Source organism: Odontomachus brunneus, unplaced genomic scaffold (assembly GCF_010583005.1).
Source record: "Odontomachus brunneus isolate Ranch 3 - 2012 unplaced genomic scaffold, Obru_v1 Obru_scaffold_042, whole genome shotgun sequence".
Taxonomy (NCBI): domain Eukaryota; kingdom Metazoa; phylum Arthropoda; class Insecta; order Hymenoptera; family Formicidae; genus Odontomachus; species Odontomachus brunneus.
Window position 1 is genome coordinate 130,967 of NW_022639492.1, and position 17,697 is coordinate 148,663.

Here is a 17,697-nt window from a genome sequence, read left to right on the forward strand (position 1 = left end):
AATTTTTTATTGTTTTCGTCACATATTGAACAATGCTTCAATTTATTATCGCATATACTTTCAGTGTGTAAAAGCTTTTGCAATTCTGTGCGACCAATATAATGTAAACTTTTTAGAAAAAAGTCAGTATCTTATCGGTAAAGTTTCCAAGTGTGGCATTCCCTTGAAGGATGCTCCCTTAAGGTCCTCCCTTGCTATATTTTAAAATTATCTTGAAGAAAACATTCTTTGTTGAAAATGACCTTTACTTCGAGAAGGAGGAAAATAAGTTGAATAATCACTTTTCTTAGTAGTAAAATATTTTTCTTTGTGTAGCGAAAGAGAATTCAGAGTATGGACCTCCTACATATACAAGAAATACGAAAAATATAGCGTGATTATATTAGTGCTCATCTGACATGTCATTCTGATCATCTCTGTTGACATTTTTGATATTTGACATTCTTGGATTTCGTCAACCATTTTGGCACCTGCTGAAGATAACGTGAAATGGGACATTTACATCGGGGTCGAGACGAATATCCTGCACGCATCATCTCTGACCTTCTTTCTCATTTTAATTTATTAATTTACTTTTACAGATGACTTTTTTTTACGAAATGACATATTGCCGACATGACATATTACCGTCGGCTCTCTCACATGCGACACCGAACACATACACGGTCTGTCTCTGGGATGAGATTTATTACTTTTTCGTTCGTTTACTCTTTCCTCTTTTTTATCTTTTTTTTCATATATTATATACGTAACTATATAATGTTACTATATAGCGTCATGTTTCAACATTATTTCAAAGTATTTCTTTTCGATACATCTATTTTTTTCCGTTCTGCAGATAATTGCGATAATTCTGCCATGTTTAGCGTATGATAGCGTATCATTGTGTATGATACGCTATCGATTTATCGTCGCTAAACGGTACGAACCTCTCGTTCTACTCTCGGACTACGCCGCGCTTAACGTTGGTCGTAAACGGTCATAAAATATACACGATTTAATGTTACATTTTATAGATAGCCGGGACTCAGTCCGCAACAATGAACTGCGACAACGGATATGTTATAACGCAAGTCTAATTTAAGCGTGAGGGTTGCGGAATTTCTCGCCGGCGTATTTCGCAGCGGCGCCCAGCTCCTCCTCGATACGCAGGATCTGGTTGTATTTGCACAGTCGCTCTGAGCGGCATGGCGCGCCTGTTTTGATCTGGCCAGTCGAGAGACCGACCACCAGATCAGCAATGAACGTGTCCTCCGTTTCTCCGGAACGATGGGAGACCATGGTGCCCCAGCCGTTGCTCTTTGCGAGTTTGTGGGCATTGATGGACTCGGTCACGCTGCCGATTTGATTGACCTTCAGCAGCAGGCAGTTGCAGGCCTTCTTCTCGATGGCTGTCTTGATCCTGAAACACGAAAGTATAATGGGTTACATTTGGTTTGTGTTAAAAGGCTTTATCTTATTTATCAGATAAAATTGAAAACGAGATCGTCTAGTTTTAAGGTATTAATTCCGATAACACAACTTCTATACAGGACATCTTGATCCTAGATTGCTAATTTAAGACATTTCCATCTACATTTCCAAAAACAATTTATATATGATTATTCAATTTATTTTCCTCCTTCTCCAAGTAAAAGTCATTTTCAACAAAGAATGTCAAGATAATTTTAAAATATAGCAAGACTTTAAGGGAGCATCCCTTAAGAGAATGACACACTTGAAAACTTTACCGACAAGATACTGACTCTTTTCTACAAAGTTTACGTTATATTGGTCGCCCAGAATTGCAAATGCTTTTACACACTGAAAGTATATGCGATAATAAATTGAAGCATTGTTCAATATATGACGAAAACAATAAAAAATTTGAAGATTGACATTTCCAGCTGTCAGCGTAAATATTTACACACAAGTCTTGCAATTTGTACTGTACATGTGTTTGCTATGCTAACGAAAATTTCAAGGGACATTTTTATATATTATTATATGACAATTTATATATTATTTATAGGTAACGTTTGTAATTAGTATTACTTTTATTTTCTCTCTGTAAAAAAAATAATTAAAATTATTAAGGCAGGTAGACAAGTAAGAAAACAATTAAGAGAATAAAAATGATTTCATATTTGCAATAATAGACTAATTACTACTAGTATTTTTTAAAGACGTCTGAAAGACATTAAAAAAATATTTCAAGATACTTTTTCTAAAAGACGCGTCATATTTTTATCTTAAAGATATATTTAAAAAATTGTAATATTCTTATAAAAACGTCTGAAAGACATTTTTAGGAAAATATAAAATTTTAAAATCAAACATATATCGTTAAGATAAAAAACGTTTTTTAGAAGTTCCTGCTATCTAGAATAATTTTTACGAGTACGATAAGCAAAGGGCTTGGTTTTCTTCAGAACGAAGTCTTCCTGTTTTTTAACGAAGTCTTCTATTTAATATCTAAATCAATAACTTAATATGTTACGGCACGTAAAAAAGTTTTAACCGTAACTGTAAGGTCATAAGAAAATTGATCAATCAGAGTCGATTATTCTTCCAGTGGACTAGGAATAATCGACTATAATTGGTCAGTTTTCTTACGACCTTTCGTTTACAGTTAAAACTTTTCTACGCGTAATAGTCTTTAAAATTCAATAGGAAAATGTCTGATCTTTTGCACGTGAACCCAGTAATATAACCTTTATAATAGATATAGTAATAGTACAACATTATATTATAGTAGATATTATAGTAAATTATAATATAGTAGGTATATAGTAATAGTATAACATGAAAATTGACTAAGGCAAGCCTAAAGCTTCGTAAAGTGCAGTAATGTCAAATTCAAACATTACCTCTCAGGATTAGTGACTGTGAGGTCGTCACCCACGATTTGAATAGGGGTCGACGCGGTCATCGAGGTCCAGGAGTCCCAGCCGTCCTGATCGAAGGGGTCCTCGATCGACACGATTGGGAAATCCTTGACGAATTCCAGATACAGGTTCTTCAACGCTTCAGGCTCCAAATATGTGCTCGGGTCGGACTTCTCGTTCTTAAAGTCCAAGTCGTACTTTCCATTTTTGTAGAACTCGGACGCAGCGACGTCCATGCCGATCTTGATCTTCCCTTCGTAGCCGGCGGTCTGCAAATCCACCCTCAAGTTATCTCAAACCAGTAATCGCCGTGAAATGGCAGTGCTAAGATGCACTTCAATCTTAAATATTTCCACCTACCTTGATAGCATCCATGATCAAGTTGAGGGCTTCTTTGTTCTCCAAGATGTTCGGCGCAAATCCACCCTCATCACCTACAGCCGTGGCGTCGAGACCGAACTTCTTCTTAATACCCGCCTTCAAGTGATGGTAGACCTCGCTACCCATTTTCATAGCTTCTGTGAAGTTACTCGCACCGGTGGGTAAAATCATGAACTCCTGCATGGCTAGTTTATTACCGGCATGGGACCCACCGTTGATCACATTGAACGCTGGCACCGGCAGGATGATTTCGTTGTTGCCAGCCAACTCGGCGATGTAGCTGTAACACACGAATTTCCAGTCAACGTGACGAAGCGCGCGAAAAGTTAAGCTCGTGATTCGATTACTAACACGGTATGCTTACTTGAAGAGAGACATGCCCTTCTTCTTAGCACCAGCCTTGCAGATCGCCAAGGAGACACCCAGGATTGCGTTAGCTCCCAACTTGGACTTGTTTGGTGTACCGTCTAATTGCAGCATGAGGTTATCAATTTCCGTTTGTTGCGTAACTTCTAGATTTGACTATGGAATGGAAAGTCATGGGTCAGTGTGTCTTCTAGTTGCCGTAAAGAGTCGCATGTTGTGTAATCCAAGCTCATATTATCCAATTAGAAAGTGATACCTTCAATAACGCAGGAGCGATAATAGAGTTGACATTCTCTACGGCTTTGAAGACAGATTTGCCATGATATTTCGATTTATCATTATCCCTCAGTTCCAAGGCCTCGTGAACTCCGGTGGACGCGCCCGATGGCACAGCAGCACGGAAGAGACCCAGTTCATTGACGATGTCGACCTGAAAAAGATAATATTGTTAGAGAGATCTTCGTGTATCCACATTTCTCTAAAGTATGATTATATAATACTCTACTCCCCAAATTTTTTGAACGAATGGAATTGCTCAAAATGAGTGAAAAGTGACAATATTTTTATTCAAAGCGGCAATGAGAAAATATTGCTACTGCAAATAAAAGTGAGTGTTTTAAATGAGTCAAGTATCTTTTCTTAGTGCATCAAATTCACTCTTCAGTGTCGAGTGAAAATATTCACTCAACAATTCAGAGTGGAGCATTCAATGTACAGCAGTGAACTCGAATTTGAGTGACTCGGCGTGTTACTTTCTGAATTTCATTCCAAGAAACTGAATTTTCTAAATTCTACTCCTAGAGAAAAATTAACTACGAAAAAACACACGGAGAAAAAGGATTGGTTAAATTAATACAACAGTGAATAAACTAACCGTATTTTGAAGGAAATAGAATTTCTAGTTTTCAGAGTCGAATTTAGTCACAAGAAGCAGAAGTCGTGTTTCTTTCGAGCAAAAGATATTTGGTTCGTTCATTGACACTTAATTCAATCAAATAATTTTTCTCCGCGAATAGTTAGATAATATACGCTACCTCTATCGTGGGATTTCCACGAGAGTCGTAGATCTGACGAGCTTTGATGCTTTGAATAGGCATCTTGACGCCTGTTGATGCAAAGTATCTCGCGGTGACTGGGAAGCTGCAAGCAGCGTGATCAATTGAAGCAAAAACACGCATCTACCTTTATTCCTACATCTTGTTACGCGCTGAATGACGAATTCGCGATGTGCGATATGACACCCGCGTATCAAGCTTCTCGTTATTATAAGACAAAATTAGACACGCAACTGAGCTCAAGAAGCTGTCATGCTCGACTGAATCTCACGCAAAGGACATTCAAGAGAAGTCATATTGCAATATCAACGGAATAAACTGTAAATGCCGGCGATCTAGGCGGATGATCTCTGCGTTGACCTTCGCGTCGACCTTGTCAAAGTCATCGTAGGAACCGCCCGTGTGATCTGACAAAAGCGACAATCACTTTGTATCGATACAAATTTTGGATACAATTTTGTCTCGAGAGATCACACAGTTTGCACGACCTCCCCCCCTCTCTCATGATCCTTAAGGACCTTTTAACTTGCTTTTGGAGCAGGACGTTACAACCGGCACGTAACACCAGCATTTCTGTTGAGAACTCGAATACGCGTGAAAAGAACGCGCGTTCGCACGATTCGCGCAGATTCCACGATGACGCGACGCGGATTTGCAAGGAAGAATGGCGATTTTTCACAGATATACTGGCTATTGTTGCGGCCATGCTCACCTGACGTGACGCGCGCGACAATCCGCTTGGACCGTTCGACGGTGAATGAGATTTGACCTAGCTGGCGACCCCGGTTCTGATGCAAGCGGCGAGATATCGATTGTAGGGTCGAGCGAGAGGTTAGGAACAAAGGGAAGAACGAAATATTTGTCTGTGGCAGAGCTCTATGGTACCACGGACGTTAAAATTGCTCATGTGCCGACATAATTGTTCGTGTGTCTTCTAGATTTTAATTGATTATTTTAGTTGTTTCTCTCGTTAAAGAGATTCTGATGCCTTTGAGAATTCCTCTTATAGTTCCTTTTGCAGCGAGTTGCGTAACGAGCGTTGCGCGCAGTAATTTAAGCGCACGTTTCTGTGGAACGTGACAGCAGCTAGCAGCCAATAGCGGAGCGACCTTTGGACAGTACACGAGATCGATTGGTCGAATCTGGAGGTACAAAAATACCAACCTTCTTTGTTTGTAATTAGAATACTATTGAAAACTGTACTAAATAATATTGATGATGTAACTTTGTTCGCCTTTGTCGTTATATAAAATAACGAAAATGTTTATATTTTATATAATGTCGTTATATAAAATAACGAAAATTACTTTATATAAAATAAAATAAGTACGCATTAAAACATTTTGAAAAAATGAAAACGCAAAAGCGTTTGCTGGTATAAAATATTAGATGGAATAAAAATAGCAATAATAATAGCAATTTTAAAATAGCAAAATGTAGATTAACTTGTTTTATAAGTTGTTGACGATTGATTATTTTCGGCTATTTTAAACGAGACAATCTATATTTGTCCGTAACACTAGTAGGAATACACGTAATTAGAAATATTATTGCCGATGTAAACAAGCCTTAATGCTAAATACGCGTTCAGAAAACCATCTTTAGTATCGCGAAACTGCAGTTCCAGAATATCGATCTGTTTCTTTTCCCCTAGCGTGAACTCGACGACTTTAGCAATGGTATAATTTCTCAAGTAATAGAAATGTGTGGTGAAAATTTTTACTATTCAATAATTCATATCAGGGGAAAAAATATATGATTAATATACTGGATATCAATGATAAATATTTCACGTTGAACTTGATCTTACATATAACTTTTTTTCTTAATATAAAATCATGAAAAATGAATAATTGTTTAGTACTTGGAGATACGATCCCATGAATCTTTCCTTCAAAATAATCTCAAGAAAAGTTAAGATTTCCATATATTTTCCAGATTAGATTTTTCACTTTTCACGAGTCACACTAGGGGAAAAGATTCATGATTGATGCCACGCTTTCAGGCTAGTCCTAGTATCTCAGAGAGAAAATTTCGATTGGTAGCATTGTAGACTCGGCGTCAGTTTGAAATACAGTTCGAAGACGCTGTCCGTCTATCGCCAGTCTTCTGAATAGGTAGATCAAACGCGCTTTAGTCAACCGCGAGTTCTTGCGTTTGATTACGTTCGAGAGTGTATCGAAAATGTCGGGCAAATCGAAGAAATTGCCAAGGAATGCTGAAAAAACGTTGGACACTAAGGGATTATACAAGAAACCGGCGTTGGGTTTCGGTAACACGAGCAAGATTAGAGCCAACACTACTCGCGAAGTGCAAGACGGGCGTAAAAAACACAGGTCGCAGCAGCTTGAGACAAACCGCGAAATTAAGGACCATAGCTCGTCGATATTATCGCAAAACGGTAAGTTTTCGAGATTATTCTTGGAAGCAGAGTTGGGAAGTAACGTGTTACGTATACTTGTAATGTTATCGTTATTTTTTTCAATAACGATCGTTACTTTTTCTATCTATACCGGTAACGGTAATGTCGTTACATTTTTACAATAATGATAGCGAATCCTACCGTTACTTTTATCGTTATTTTTATCGTTAGTTACCTTTATTCAATAAATTATGTGCTGATCGCGCATTGTTAGCGTATATTAGATATTCTTAATTGGATAGAAATATCCCGATGTTCGCTGCAAAACAATAGATTTTATCTTATTTTTTATGTAAAATATATATTTTTTTTAGATGAACTTGCTGTACTGAAAATAATAATTTAAGCTTAAAAACAATAATTTCATTTTAAGTTCAATTATATATTTTATCTTAGTATCATAAGAAAGTAACGAAGAAAACATTACTTTCTTAGTAACGGTAATGGTAACGCGTTATTTTTTTTAAGTAACGTTTCCAACTTTGCCCGGAAGACGCGTTAAAACTTTATTGGTAGACGATCTCGATAAAATTCGAAAGTCGTGCAGATTCTATTTACCTCGAGACGACACACGTTTTTCTCATGTTTACACATTGACACTTTATTTGTGCGTGTTCTATGTTAAAAAGAGGGCACGAGACTATTGCATTTGCGACAAATAGATGTGATCGATTTCGATGTGGAATTTCTTAACAGAATAGATTTCTTAACAGCCCATCGAATAAATTAATTTGTAGTTATTCATTTTCTTGCAAGAAACGACTTAAACACATTTTAGTTCAATGTATTTCGAAATGCAAACAATATCCAGCGGGAAAATTCGTTTATTAATAATTCTCGAATATATCGAAAAAAGTGGGCAGTTGTGCGATCGACCACAAAATTTGAAAGAACTCTACCGTATCATTACATCTGGATCTAGAAACTTAAAAATATGGGAAAAATTTGCAGAAACCCACACAACATAACGTTTAAAGTCGGGACATAAGACGTCTAAGAGACGTCTTATGTCCCGATTTTAGGCATTTGTGTGGGAAGATTACTGTATATGTGGTTAGATTTTTCGCTGAATATAGTAAAACAAAGTAACATACGTTATATTTATGTAAAATTTATACGTGGAAAGACTATCTGATTTTTCTTTGTACAAAAAAATAGCGTGATTGGGTTAGTGAGATCGTTTATACGTTACCGACATTTTTAGAATTCGTCAACGACTTCAGCATCCTTTTAACACCCCAAAAAATATAATTTTATTCTTAGTAGGATCTATATATTGTTTCAAGAATATTCTTAGAATATTTTTTTGAGAAAAATATTCCAAGCACAATATCATTCCTCTTCTAACGAGAAGAAATATTTTTTCGGCAAAAGTTTTCTCTTAGAATATGGAATTGCATAGGACGTAGCACCTTGCAACTAAACTCTTTTTTCTTTATTATTCGAATATTTTTCTCTCAAAGAATCTTTCTGAAGTCAGAACTTAAGATTTCGCTAAGAATACAATTAAATTTCTTGAATAGATAAAAATTAATTGATTCACATATAAGAAAGATTTTTCGATTCTACAAAGGATGATATAAAGAAAAATGCTTAGTAGCCGACACTCTTGCTCGGGTTTCATCAAATATTAAGGTATATGGGGATTTATTAATTATTTATCAATAATTATTCATCATTTATTTATTTCTTTTAATCTCTATACACCTTAATACTTGATAATCCACGCAAAAGTGCAGAAAATAGATAGAGAGCCGACTACTCTCCTCTCTCTTGAGAGAGAGAGAGATTTTCCTCTACTCAATATTCTAGAAAATCAGAAGAAATTATCAGAGTGGAAAGCAAAGCGAGAGAAGGAAAAGAGTCAGGAGAAATTGCAGAAGAGACCGCCGTTTAAGGTCGGGATTGTTCATCATCGTGTTTATTCTCCGATTTCATCCATCAACACGGCAGTCGCGAACATGAAAAAGAAAGTACAAGCATATACAAAACCTGTAGTTAAGATGGGAATCACGAAGGCCACGCAAAAGCGTCTGACTCAAAAAGCCGCGAACGTTACAAAATCACCATCTGCGGTTCTGAAAACTGAAAGTTTTCAGAAGTTAAAAGATGATAAGATTAAGGTCAGCGTTAAAAATGATAAATCGTTCGCTCCATCTAATCACAAATTCAAACCACCCACCCTAGTGCCTTTATTTGGAAAAGTACTGATAGAAGACAATTTGAATCTCGAAAACGATTTCTGCGGGCAGAACGAGGCAACGGAGAGCTTCAATGAGGACGTCGCTTCGGATACCATTGAAGCGATTAAGTTGCAGGTGTCGTCGGACGAGCGAGAGGTCTCGGACTGCTCGCAGGAGGAGCGATCGAGTCAGGGGGAGAAATCAACGTTGTGCGAAACGAGTGATGCGAAGCAGTCGTCGGAGATTTCTTCAAGTACAACGGAGAAAAAGAAAGACAGCGTGAAGGAGATAATTCTCGTATTTAGTAACACTGAAAACAATGTTCAAATCGAGGAAAAAAAGAGTAGTTTAGAGATTCAGCAATCTTCGCGGTCGGATAAGCTTTCAAGATCGAAAGAGGCTGAGATGAAATGTTCGAACGTCTCGAGGGAAGAAGAGGAGTATACTGTGCAGCACTTCAAATATTTGCTGTACACGGAAACAGAGAGGCTCCAGAAACTTTGCGAGGAGTGGACAGAGGTTCAGTCGCAGGACGACACCGTAGAGGAAGCCCGGTGCCTCATCGGTCAGGCGATCGGGCAGACGAGCTTGCTGCTAAAAGAGAAATTCCAACAATTTCGCGGCCTGGTGCTGGATTGCGAGAAGGGTGGCAGCGTTTTCCCGGTCAGCTGCGCGGATCTACACGGATTTTGGGACCTAATGTATATAGCAGTAAAAGACTGCGTCTCACGATTCGCAAAACTGGAGAAACTTCGAGCCAGTAACTGGCAAGAGGATGAAATGGAACCGTCCCGCTTGAAATCCGTCGCAAAGAAGAGGAGGAAGCTCGCAAAAAAAGGAGTCGTGCAGAGAAAGCAGAGTTTGCTCCGTGACTTTATCTTGATCGAGAAAAGGAAGAAGAAAGTAAGGGAGTTGCAAGAAAGGAAGACTATGGAAACCGCGAGCTCGTGGCTGATTTCAGATACGCTCGACAAGTGCATCACGCCTTCGATGAACAACAGGAAGCCCAAAGCACCCAAGAAAAAATTCGGTGGGTCGCAAAGCGAAAGGATCCCCGGCAAGTATTCGAAGAGCATGTACACTTCGACACCGACGCACAACAGCATCAACATGAGATCATTTCACCGACTCAGCACTCCGCTCATAACGATGAAGATAAACCAACTGTACAATAAGTACACGCCCAAGTTGGAAGGTACTGTGCAACGTAAGGTCATCAGTCTAACACCTAGATTGGATACAATTATGAAATCTGACGACTCAAGGAAGAGTATGAGTATAAGATCGACTCCTAGATTTCGGCGGGACGACAGCTTGATTTCGAAGGCATTATCTGACGAGGAATTGGCGAACATTAGTGGAGAGTTCGAGACCGAGCGAGACGTGGGAAGTTCGTTGAAGAAAGTGGACAATGCCAACGTCAGCAAGCCACATTCGGTCGAGCGCATTCGCACTGAAGAGCAGTCGAGTTATTACAGTCCGTCCGAAGGAGATTCTACCCTTAAGTGGTATCCACCCTTGAACGAGACGGTGAGAGCTGAAGGGAAGAACGACACTTCCGCGTTGTCCCTGCACGACTTCAAAGACGTTAGCTTGTCGGGACACATTTCCAATAGATCTCGCAGGGATTCGAGCGAGAAATCACTCGTGAGGAGCGTGAAGAGTCAGACCACGTGTGAGAATGCCGAAACTCCTTGTGCAACTCAATCTATAGAGAACGAGAATATTTTCTCTACGCCGCACACCGCCAGAAACTTCTCGTCTGAAAAGTTCACGTTAGATAGGACGGACATGTTAAAGAATCAGGAGACGAGCATAAAAATACTTAGGAATAGATCCATTAGCATCATCAATACTCCTAAGATTAGTAGGAGAAAAAAAATGGTGAGTTCCTTACATGTTTCGTATCTTACATGTCCGCGTGACTTAATTTTGACTTTAATGAATATTATTAAAAATCCATTTATCCAGATATCCACTGATAAGGAAAATACTGTTCAATCTGAGGGCAGAAGTTCTGCAAAACCGAAGAAACATTCTACAAGGGACGGGACACCAAACGTTCGCGACATTAATGAAAAAATGCCAGTGAAAGTAGCGAGAAATAATTCTGTAGCTTCAATCTAACGGTAAGTATTTAAGCATTGAGAGATTTTAAGGGGATGCTAAAATGGATGACAAACTCCAGAAATGTCGATAACGCAAACACGACGATCGTCATATGTTGAAGAATACTCCAATTCATTTTTGAACGTACTTTCATCTTGTAAAAGTATTTCTTTTTGTAATTCTATGCAACCAATATAATATATAATGATCAAGAGGATGCCATGTAACTTTAACGATGACTGGTATTTATGAGACACAAGCTTTGCAGAAAAATATCAGTATAACTAAACATATATACAAGACAAATTGAGAACTTCTGTTTTTAAGTCGATTAAAAACTTTACCGACAAAATACTGACACTTTTCTTTAATGTTTACAGTACGTATATGACTTGTAAGCTCTGCAATCTTCTTTTAATATCGTTAGATAGAATTTTAGAATGTTAGAATGTTAGAATAAAATTATAGAAATATGATAAATATAATAAAATGTTAGAATGTTAGAATAAAATTATAGAAATATGAGAAATATAATAAAATTATAGAAATATCCATATAGAAATATGGATTCAAAGTTATTTCATATCTTTTAGAACTCTTAAAGGTAATTTATTTTTTCCTTAAGTTTTTTAAGTATGGCATTCCCTTCATTATGCGCAATTATTAATTACTACGCAACCTAATTTCCGTTTCAGTTGAATCCTGACTTCGTGAATCATCGTGGAGCTTATGGCGCTGTATTTTCAAGCGCAACAAGATTCGATTTGGGAGACTCCAGCGGATAAAGAGAGCTAGTTACATCATGGAATCACATTCCGAGTAATCCCGTTCCTATTAATATTTATAATAGTTATAGTGTATATATAATAGTTATAGTCATAGTGTAGTGCAAGTGCGCAGTTTTAAATCTTCAGACAAAATGATAAGATTTTATCCAAACGACACCGATATCGTTACACGCTCTCGGCAATTGTAGCAACGACGGATGTAAAGAGGCGATGGTTTATTTAATCTTTTCCCAAATATTTTCGATACAGTTCACACACAAATATATACAGACGTTACTGAGCACATTTACAATTCGTATTGAAACCTTGTGGTCGCCACCTCGCAACGATATACATCAGCGAAACGCTCAGGATCTGTCGCGCACAACAAGCTCAATGGGGGATTGGCCGCGCGCGCGCGCGTCGCGATATACAGTATATCTGGTGTGTATAAATAAATATATTAAGACCTAAACTAATTTATATAAATAAATTACTTAGGTACGCACAGTAGGTAGAGAGCTGGCGTATTAATTCGCCGTTTGCCGACTCGCGAAACGGCGGTAATACTAATCAAAGTTCGGCAATGGGGGACGCGCGAACGCGTCGTCCCGTGGTCCTGGATCGCATGGGAATCTGAATGGAATCATAATCCGATCGGCCGCGACGACACTTTCTCACGAGTGTCGCGAAATAATGACGGTCCCTACCAATAATAAATATCGCGTTAAATGCGCGTTATCTACAAAATATCGCCTTGCGACCGCGCGAGAGCGTAATACACGAACACTGGGGAGGAGATTGTACGTATTAGTTATTATTAACGATTACAACGAGCCGCGGACGAGCACGTGTGCCCCGACAGCGCGCCGAATTGCGGCCGAGCGCGGTTTCCTGGCACTTAAATTCGATCGATCGCGCGTGCGTGCGTGTGTGCGTGCGTACGTGCGTGCGTGCGTGCGTGCGTGCGTTCGTCGATTCATTCTTAAGCGAAAATATTCTCGCGAACGACGCCCACGACGCGATCTCGCGTGTGCTCCGTAGCTTACAGATAAGAATGGATTTTATTCATTAATCTAACTTAATGTATCTCTTCTTTTCTCTCTTTCTCTCTTTCTCGGTAAACACGGGGCTTTTCGTCGGTAAGAAAGACTGATTCCGGCGAACCGCGTTTACAGGATATTGTCACCGTGATGGTAAACGTATAGATTGAACACCACCACCATGAGGAGTTCTCATCACCAGGAAGTATTCTCATCGCCAGCTCGCTTGAACTTTTTCCCCCTTCGATTATTTACCCTCCTCTACTTCTTTCCCTTTCTAGATAGGTCCTGTCTGCCCCGCGTAATCGTTATTACAATCCTCTGTTCTATTATACCACCGTCGGATGAGTTGTCGGCGAGTTTACGGCGTAAGCTCGATGTGTGCTAATGAAATTTGGTCAGCCTCCTCCTGTCAATCGTTCCTCCCTTATTAACATCACGATATGCTGCTTAATATTTGTACGACGTAGAATTAATTTGTAATCGAGCGTAACTCTTAAGAATAATTGTGACACAGATCGACATTTACTCGCTCGTCGGAACTTGACCTCGTGTCTCACGCTATTAGTCATATCTCTCTTATTAAGGAGTGCAATCGAGGCGTTTACTTTCGCAAGTCCGTCGCGCGGCTGAAAGGTATTGTCTATTACAGTTGTCACATAACGAAATTAGTATCTGCCAGCCTCTAGGGCTCGTCGTAACAGTAATGATTACATCGCGGGGTGTCCAGATCATCGATCGTTTCGCTATATTGCCTACACGCGGAGAGAATTTTATAGTAAAAATTACTAAGGAATTTTGTAGCCGAGGAATAGATTGACATTCTGCAGCAATTAACTATCTTTTCATCCCAAATGTGTCATTTATATTTTAGAAACTAAAATGTTACTTAAAATTGATAAACCTGCTATGTTTCTAACAAAATTTACGTACTTTTAACGATATAGACCTTTTAATAGTTTAATAGGGTTGCGATTAATTAATTAATTGTTAAATTAATTTTTATATTTAATTAACGATTAATATAAGCCAATTTAATTGGAGATTGTTTAATTGATTTCAACAAATTCAATCGAAGATCGTTCGATTAGCGATGGATTTCAATAAATTCAATTAAGATTAATATGATAATTGATAATTAATATGAGCGAAGCCAATTAAAGATAGTTCAATCAATAATTGAACTTAGAAAATGTAATTAAAGCTCGTTTAATTAAATTTGCTAAGTTCAACTGTCCATTGAATGGCTTTTAGTTAAATTTGCTAAGATCAATTATTAATTGAGTTGTCTTTCATTTCCTTCGCTCATATCAGTCGACAACTGACCATTGTTATGCAGGAATGATTTTTGAATGAAGACTTTTTAAATGAAAATATGAACCTTGACTTTTGAGTTTTTGTTACAAATAGATAGTCCACATCTTTTCTAAAGATATAAAAGATCTAAACCTTATAAATATCTTAAAAAATTAATTATAATACCTTATAAAATTAATTAAAAAATACCTTTTGCTTTTTAATAGTTACGTCTTTTATATTGTAATAGTTACGTTATTTATATTTTTAAGAGTTAAGCTTGTCAATGAATATCCTTAAAGAGAAGAAAATTGAGCATATTTGACTTCTTAAATGATTGCGAAGAACTTCAATGCTATCTACACTTTTCAAATCATGTGCCAAATTTTATCTTTATTTTTTTCGAAACATATTTCATATAGGTTGGATTATTCTTGCGTAACCGCGACTAATTGGACAGTTTTCAATTGAATTCATTCGTTAATTAAACATTCTTCAGTTGATTTTGCTCGAATTAATCGTCAGTTATCCAAATTGATACATATTTGTTCAAATTATTAAATTGAGAAAAATTTAATCGATATTTTTACTCTATTGACGGTTTATTCCTGCATTACTGAAGATGTAATCGGCAAGAATTTATATGAAAAAAAAACTATAATATTCTCTCCGTGTATAAATTCGATCAGGTCTCTTTGATCGAACACCCTTGCGTCTTAACACACGGGGAACATCAGAAGCTGTCAAAGGATATTAGATTTAGCATTATAATTCTCTCAATGTCTCGTCGACCACAGGAATTATTCCATTCGAGTCGTGAACAACCTGCGTACAATCAACACGGCGATGTGCAAAGCGCAGACTCTCATCCAACATTCGGCGTCCGGACGAATGCGCGAGACGCGATTTCCTTGACGCTGTTCTCATCTGTTCCTCAGCCATTATTATCAATTATCCGCATGCAGTGAGGGCCGAGAGGCTAAAGGTAACAAAGATCTATCTATCTCGAGAATCGAATACGCGCCTCGTCGAGACCCAAACACTCGCTCGACGAGTCTTTGGCACGGCCGCGGCCGCCAACTAAGCCAAGTAAGTCCTGGGATTAGCCTTGGAGATACCCGGCGAGTCGCTCTTGGTTGTGCACGACCATGTCTCCTCGGCCAGGCTGCCGTACCTCTGCACGCCTGGGAACGGCGGGCCAGAGCTCTGCGGAGAATAATAGCCACCTTGCAGTTGATAATAGTTGCCGGACTGCTGCTGTTGCTGGTACTGATACTGGTCGCCCGCGAGGACGTTGCTGTAGCCTGAATAGGAACCGTACTGGGACGACGAGTACGAGGAGTAGCCGCGCTCGCTCAAGCTGCGGTAAGGCCCCGGATGATGGGGCCTACCCTCTTGTCAGACCGGGGTGCTCACCGCCGCGGTGCTTATGTACTCGATGTCGCCGATGCTCTTGACTCGACGGTGCCTTTTGCCGCCTGTCATCGGCCGGGGCGGCAGCTGGGGCGGGGGCGGTGAGTTGCTACGCACGCTGCTCATGTATTGGCACTGGCTGGCGAGGCTGCCGGTGTCCGAGGACGACGACGGCGATGCCTTCTCGCTTCTAGGCCGGAGACCGAACGCTCTGCTCAGGGATCCCTGTGGAAAACACGCGGGTCTCGCTTAATGATCGGTGACTCGATCAGGTGCGACGGATCTCAAGCGGTGGATCTCGACTTCCCGGCTCGGTGAGGTCGAAGCTACGGGCAAATGAGCAATCGAGAGGATGCCCGAGTGCAGAGAGAGTTTGTTTAGGGAGCAATGCGAAAATTCGAGTGACCAGCCCCGAGGACGTCTAAGAAACGTTGGGATGTTTCTTCAGACGGTTCTTGGACGTCTTTCGCGTTGTGCTGGAAGTTACAAGGGGAGAGACAAGCGTAGGAGTGCTCGGAAATTTAAATAGCGATCCTCCGGTTATTGTTGCCGTTTGAAGTGTCAACATAGATTCTATTATCTTTTCTAATTCAATCTCTTATCTAAGTTTAAAGTTTAATTATTTAATTTTGTATACTCTCAGCGTAAAGAAATATTATTAATATATATAAATGTATATAATATATAACTTCTATATGTGTACCGATTATACAAAGTGTGTCATTTAATGTTAGATGCTGAAATATTTTTGTTGTTTTTTATATTAGAGAAAAACGTGCGGGAGACCGGGGCTAATTAGTTGGCTACCAGGATAATTGGCAAAACCGGTTATTTATAATATTTCCTAACAAGTTTCAGAAATAAGCAAACAAGATTTTTAAACATGTGGCTCCGAAATCTCTGCTTGCTTAATTCTAAAATCTATTAAAGAACAGTAAAAATAATTGATTATGCCAATTTACTCCGGTAGTCAAATAGCCTCGGTCTCTCCTAAATTGTATGATTACATGAAGAGAATATTACAGTTTTCTTTTCAAAATGCGTTTCAGTTTTACTATGTTTTTAGTACAGAGAAAAATAATTTGCTGGCCTAGTAAATTTTCTGCTGATTTAGCAAAATTTTTTCGTTATTATATGGACAGCAAAAAGAATTGCTAAGAGTATTAATCACTATTTGTTGGATATAATTTGCTGAATCTACAAATTATTTTGCTATAAGAACCATGATGGATTTATATAAGCAGTTGCAATTTTGCTTTGATAGCAAATAAATTTGCTAAGGATACATTATTTTGCGTCAATAGCAAATTAACGTGATTCTTAGAAGAAATATACCCAACAAATTTTTTCTATCCTGGCAACGAAACTACTTCTGCTCTGATAACGAATCATTTGTAAAATTAGTTACGTCAACTACATTTTTTTGATGTCACTATGAGTATGCAGTAGCAACGACGATTTTGATAAAAGAGCAAAATTATTTTTCCCCGTGTAGGAATAGGTTGTGAGTGAAGACTATTTAGTTAAAGAATATAGTAAATTTCACTAAAAACAACAAATTTTTTAATAGCTCATTTTATTTCGTAAAATATAAATAGCACGTATGAAATAAAAGTCGATTAAAATCGATCTATTCCTCAACAAAATTACAAGCCTAATAAAATTCTATAATAATTTTTATTATAAAATTCTCTCCATGCAGAAAGATTGACTGATTGCAACATTTATATCTCTCAACCAAATTTATTCCTCGTACATTTTCTTCTGATATGAAAACCGACAGAGATATTGTAAA

The 17,697-nt window shown here is 38.4% G+C and overlaps 3 protein-coding genes across 18 annotated transcripts in view; 1 reads left to right on the forward strand and 2 right to left on the reverse strand.

Annotated features, from left to right (window-relative positions):
* Positions 1 to 537: 537 nt before the first annotated feature.
* On the reverse strand, positions 538 to 5,542 carry LOC116844574 (enolase). Its single transcript, XM_032816292.1, has 7 exons — positions 5,382 to 5,542; positions 4,649 to 4,754; positions 3,871 to 4,044; positions 3,613 to 3,770; positions 3,228 to 3,528; positions 2,850 to 3,136; positions 538 to 1,402 (listed from the first exon to the last, which is right to left on the reverse strand). Exons 2-7 carry the CDS (start codon positions 4,709 to 4,711, stop codon positions 1,081 to 1,083), a joined length of 1,305 nt encoding a protein of 434 aa, XP_032672183.1. The 5' UTR covers positions 4,712 to 4,754; positions 5,382 to 5,542; the 3' UTR covers positions 538 to 1,080.
* A 1,190-nt stretch (positions 5,543 to 6,732) lies between these two features.
* LOC116844570 lies at positions 6,733 to 12,454 on the forward strand. Of its 2 annotated transcripts, none has more exons than XM_032816282.1 (4): positions 6,733 to 7,070; positions 8,904 to 11,158; positions 11,246 to 11,403; positions 12,079 to 12,454. In XM_032816282.1, exons 1-3 carry the CDS (start codon positions 6,854 to 6,856, stop codon positions 11,399 to 11,401), a joined length of 2,628 nt encoding a protein of 875 aa, XP_032672173.1. In that variant the 5' UTR covers positions 6,733 to 6,853; the 3' UTR covers positions 11,402 to 11,403; positions 12,079 to 12,454. The 2 variants fall into 2 exon arrangements, with proteins under 2 accessions (XP_032672173.1, XP_032672174.1); XM_032816283.1 differs by having other exon boundaries at positions 8,912 to 11,158.
* Positions 11,978 to 17,697, reverse strand: part of LOC116844569 (kazrin) — a 315,333-nt gene continuing 309,613 nt past the window's right edge. For all 15 annotated transcript variants that reach the window (XM_032816274.1, XM_032816273.1, XM_032816276.1 and 12 more), the window contains one exon: positions 11,978 to 16,127. In XM_032816274.1, the coding sequence (XP_032672165.1) occupies positions 15,888 to 16,127 (240 nt within the window). In that variant the 3' untranslated portion in view covers positions 11,978 to 15,887. The remainder of the gene's footprint in view (positions 16,128 to 17,697) is intronic.

Bases quoted from the DNA above. Each gene is read 5' to 3' on its own strand.
- LOC116844570 (XM_032816282.1), top strand. From the start codon at position 6,854: ATGTCGGGCAAATCGAAGAAATTGCCAAGGAATGCTGAAAAAACGTTG. The intron at 7,071-8,903 runs GTAAGTTTTCGA...TCAATATTCTAG, and splicing joins GTCGATATTATCGCAAAACG to AAAATCAGAAGAAATTATCA. The intron at 11,159-11,245 runs GTGAGTTCCTTA...CCATTTATCCAG, and splicing joins TTAGTAGGAGAAAAAAAATG to ATATCCACTGATAAGGAAAA.
- LOC116844574 (XM_032816292.1), bottom strand. From the start codon at position 4,711: ATGCCTATTCAAAGCATCAAAGCTCGTCAGATCTACGACTCTCGTGGA. The intron at 4,045-4,648 runs GTAGCGTATATT...TATCTTTTTCAG, and splicing joins GTGGAAATCCCACGATAGAG to GTCGACATCGTCAATGAACT. The intron at 3,137-3,227 runs GTAGGTGGAAAT...GTGGATTTGCAG, and splicing joins TGATCATGGATGCTATCAAG to ACCGCCGGCTACGAAGGGAA.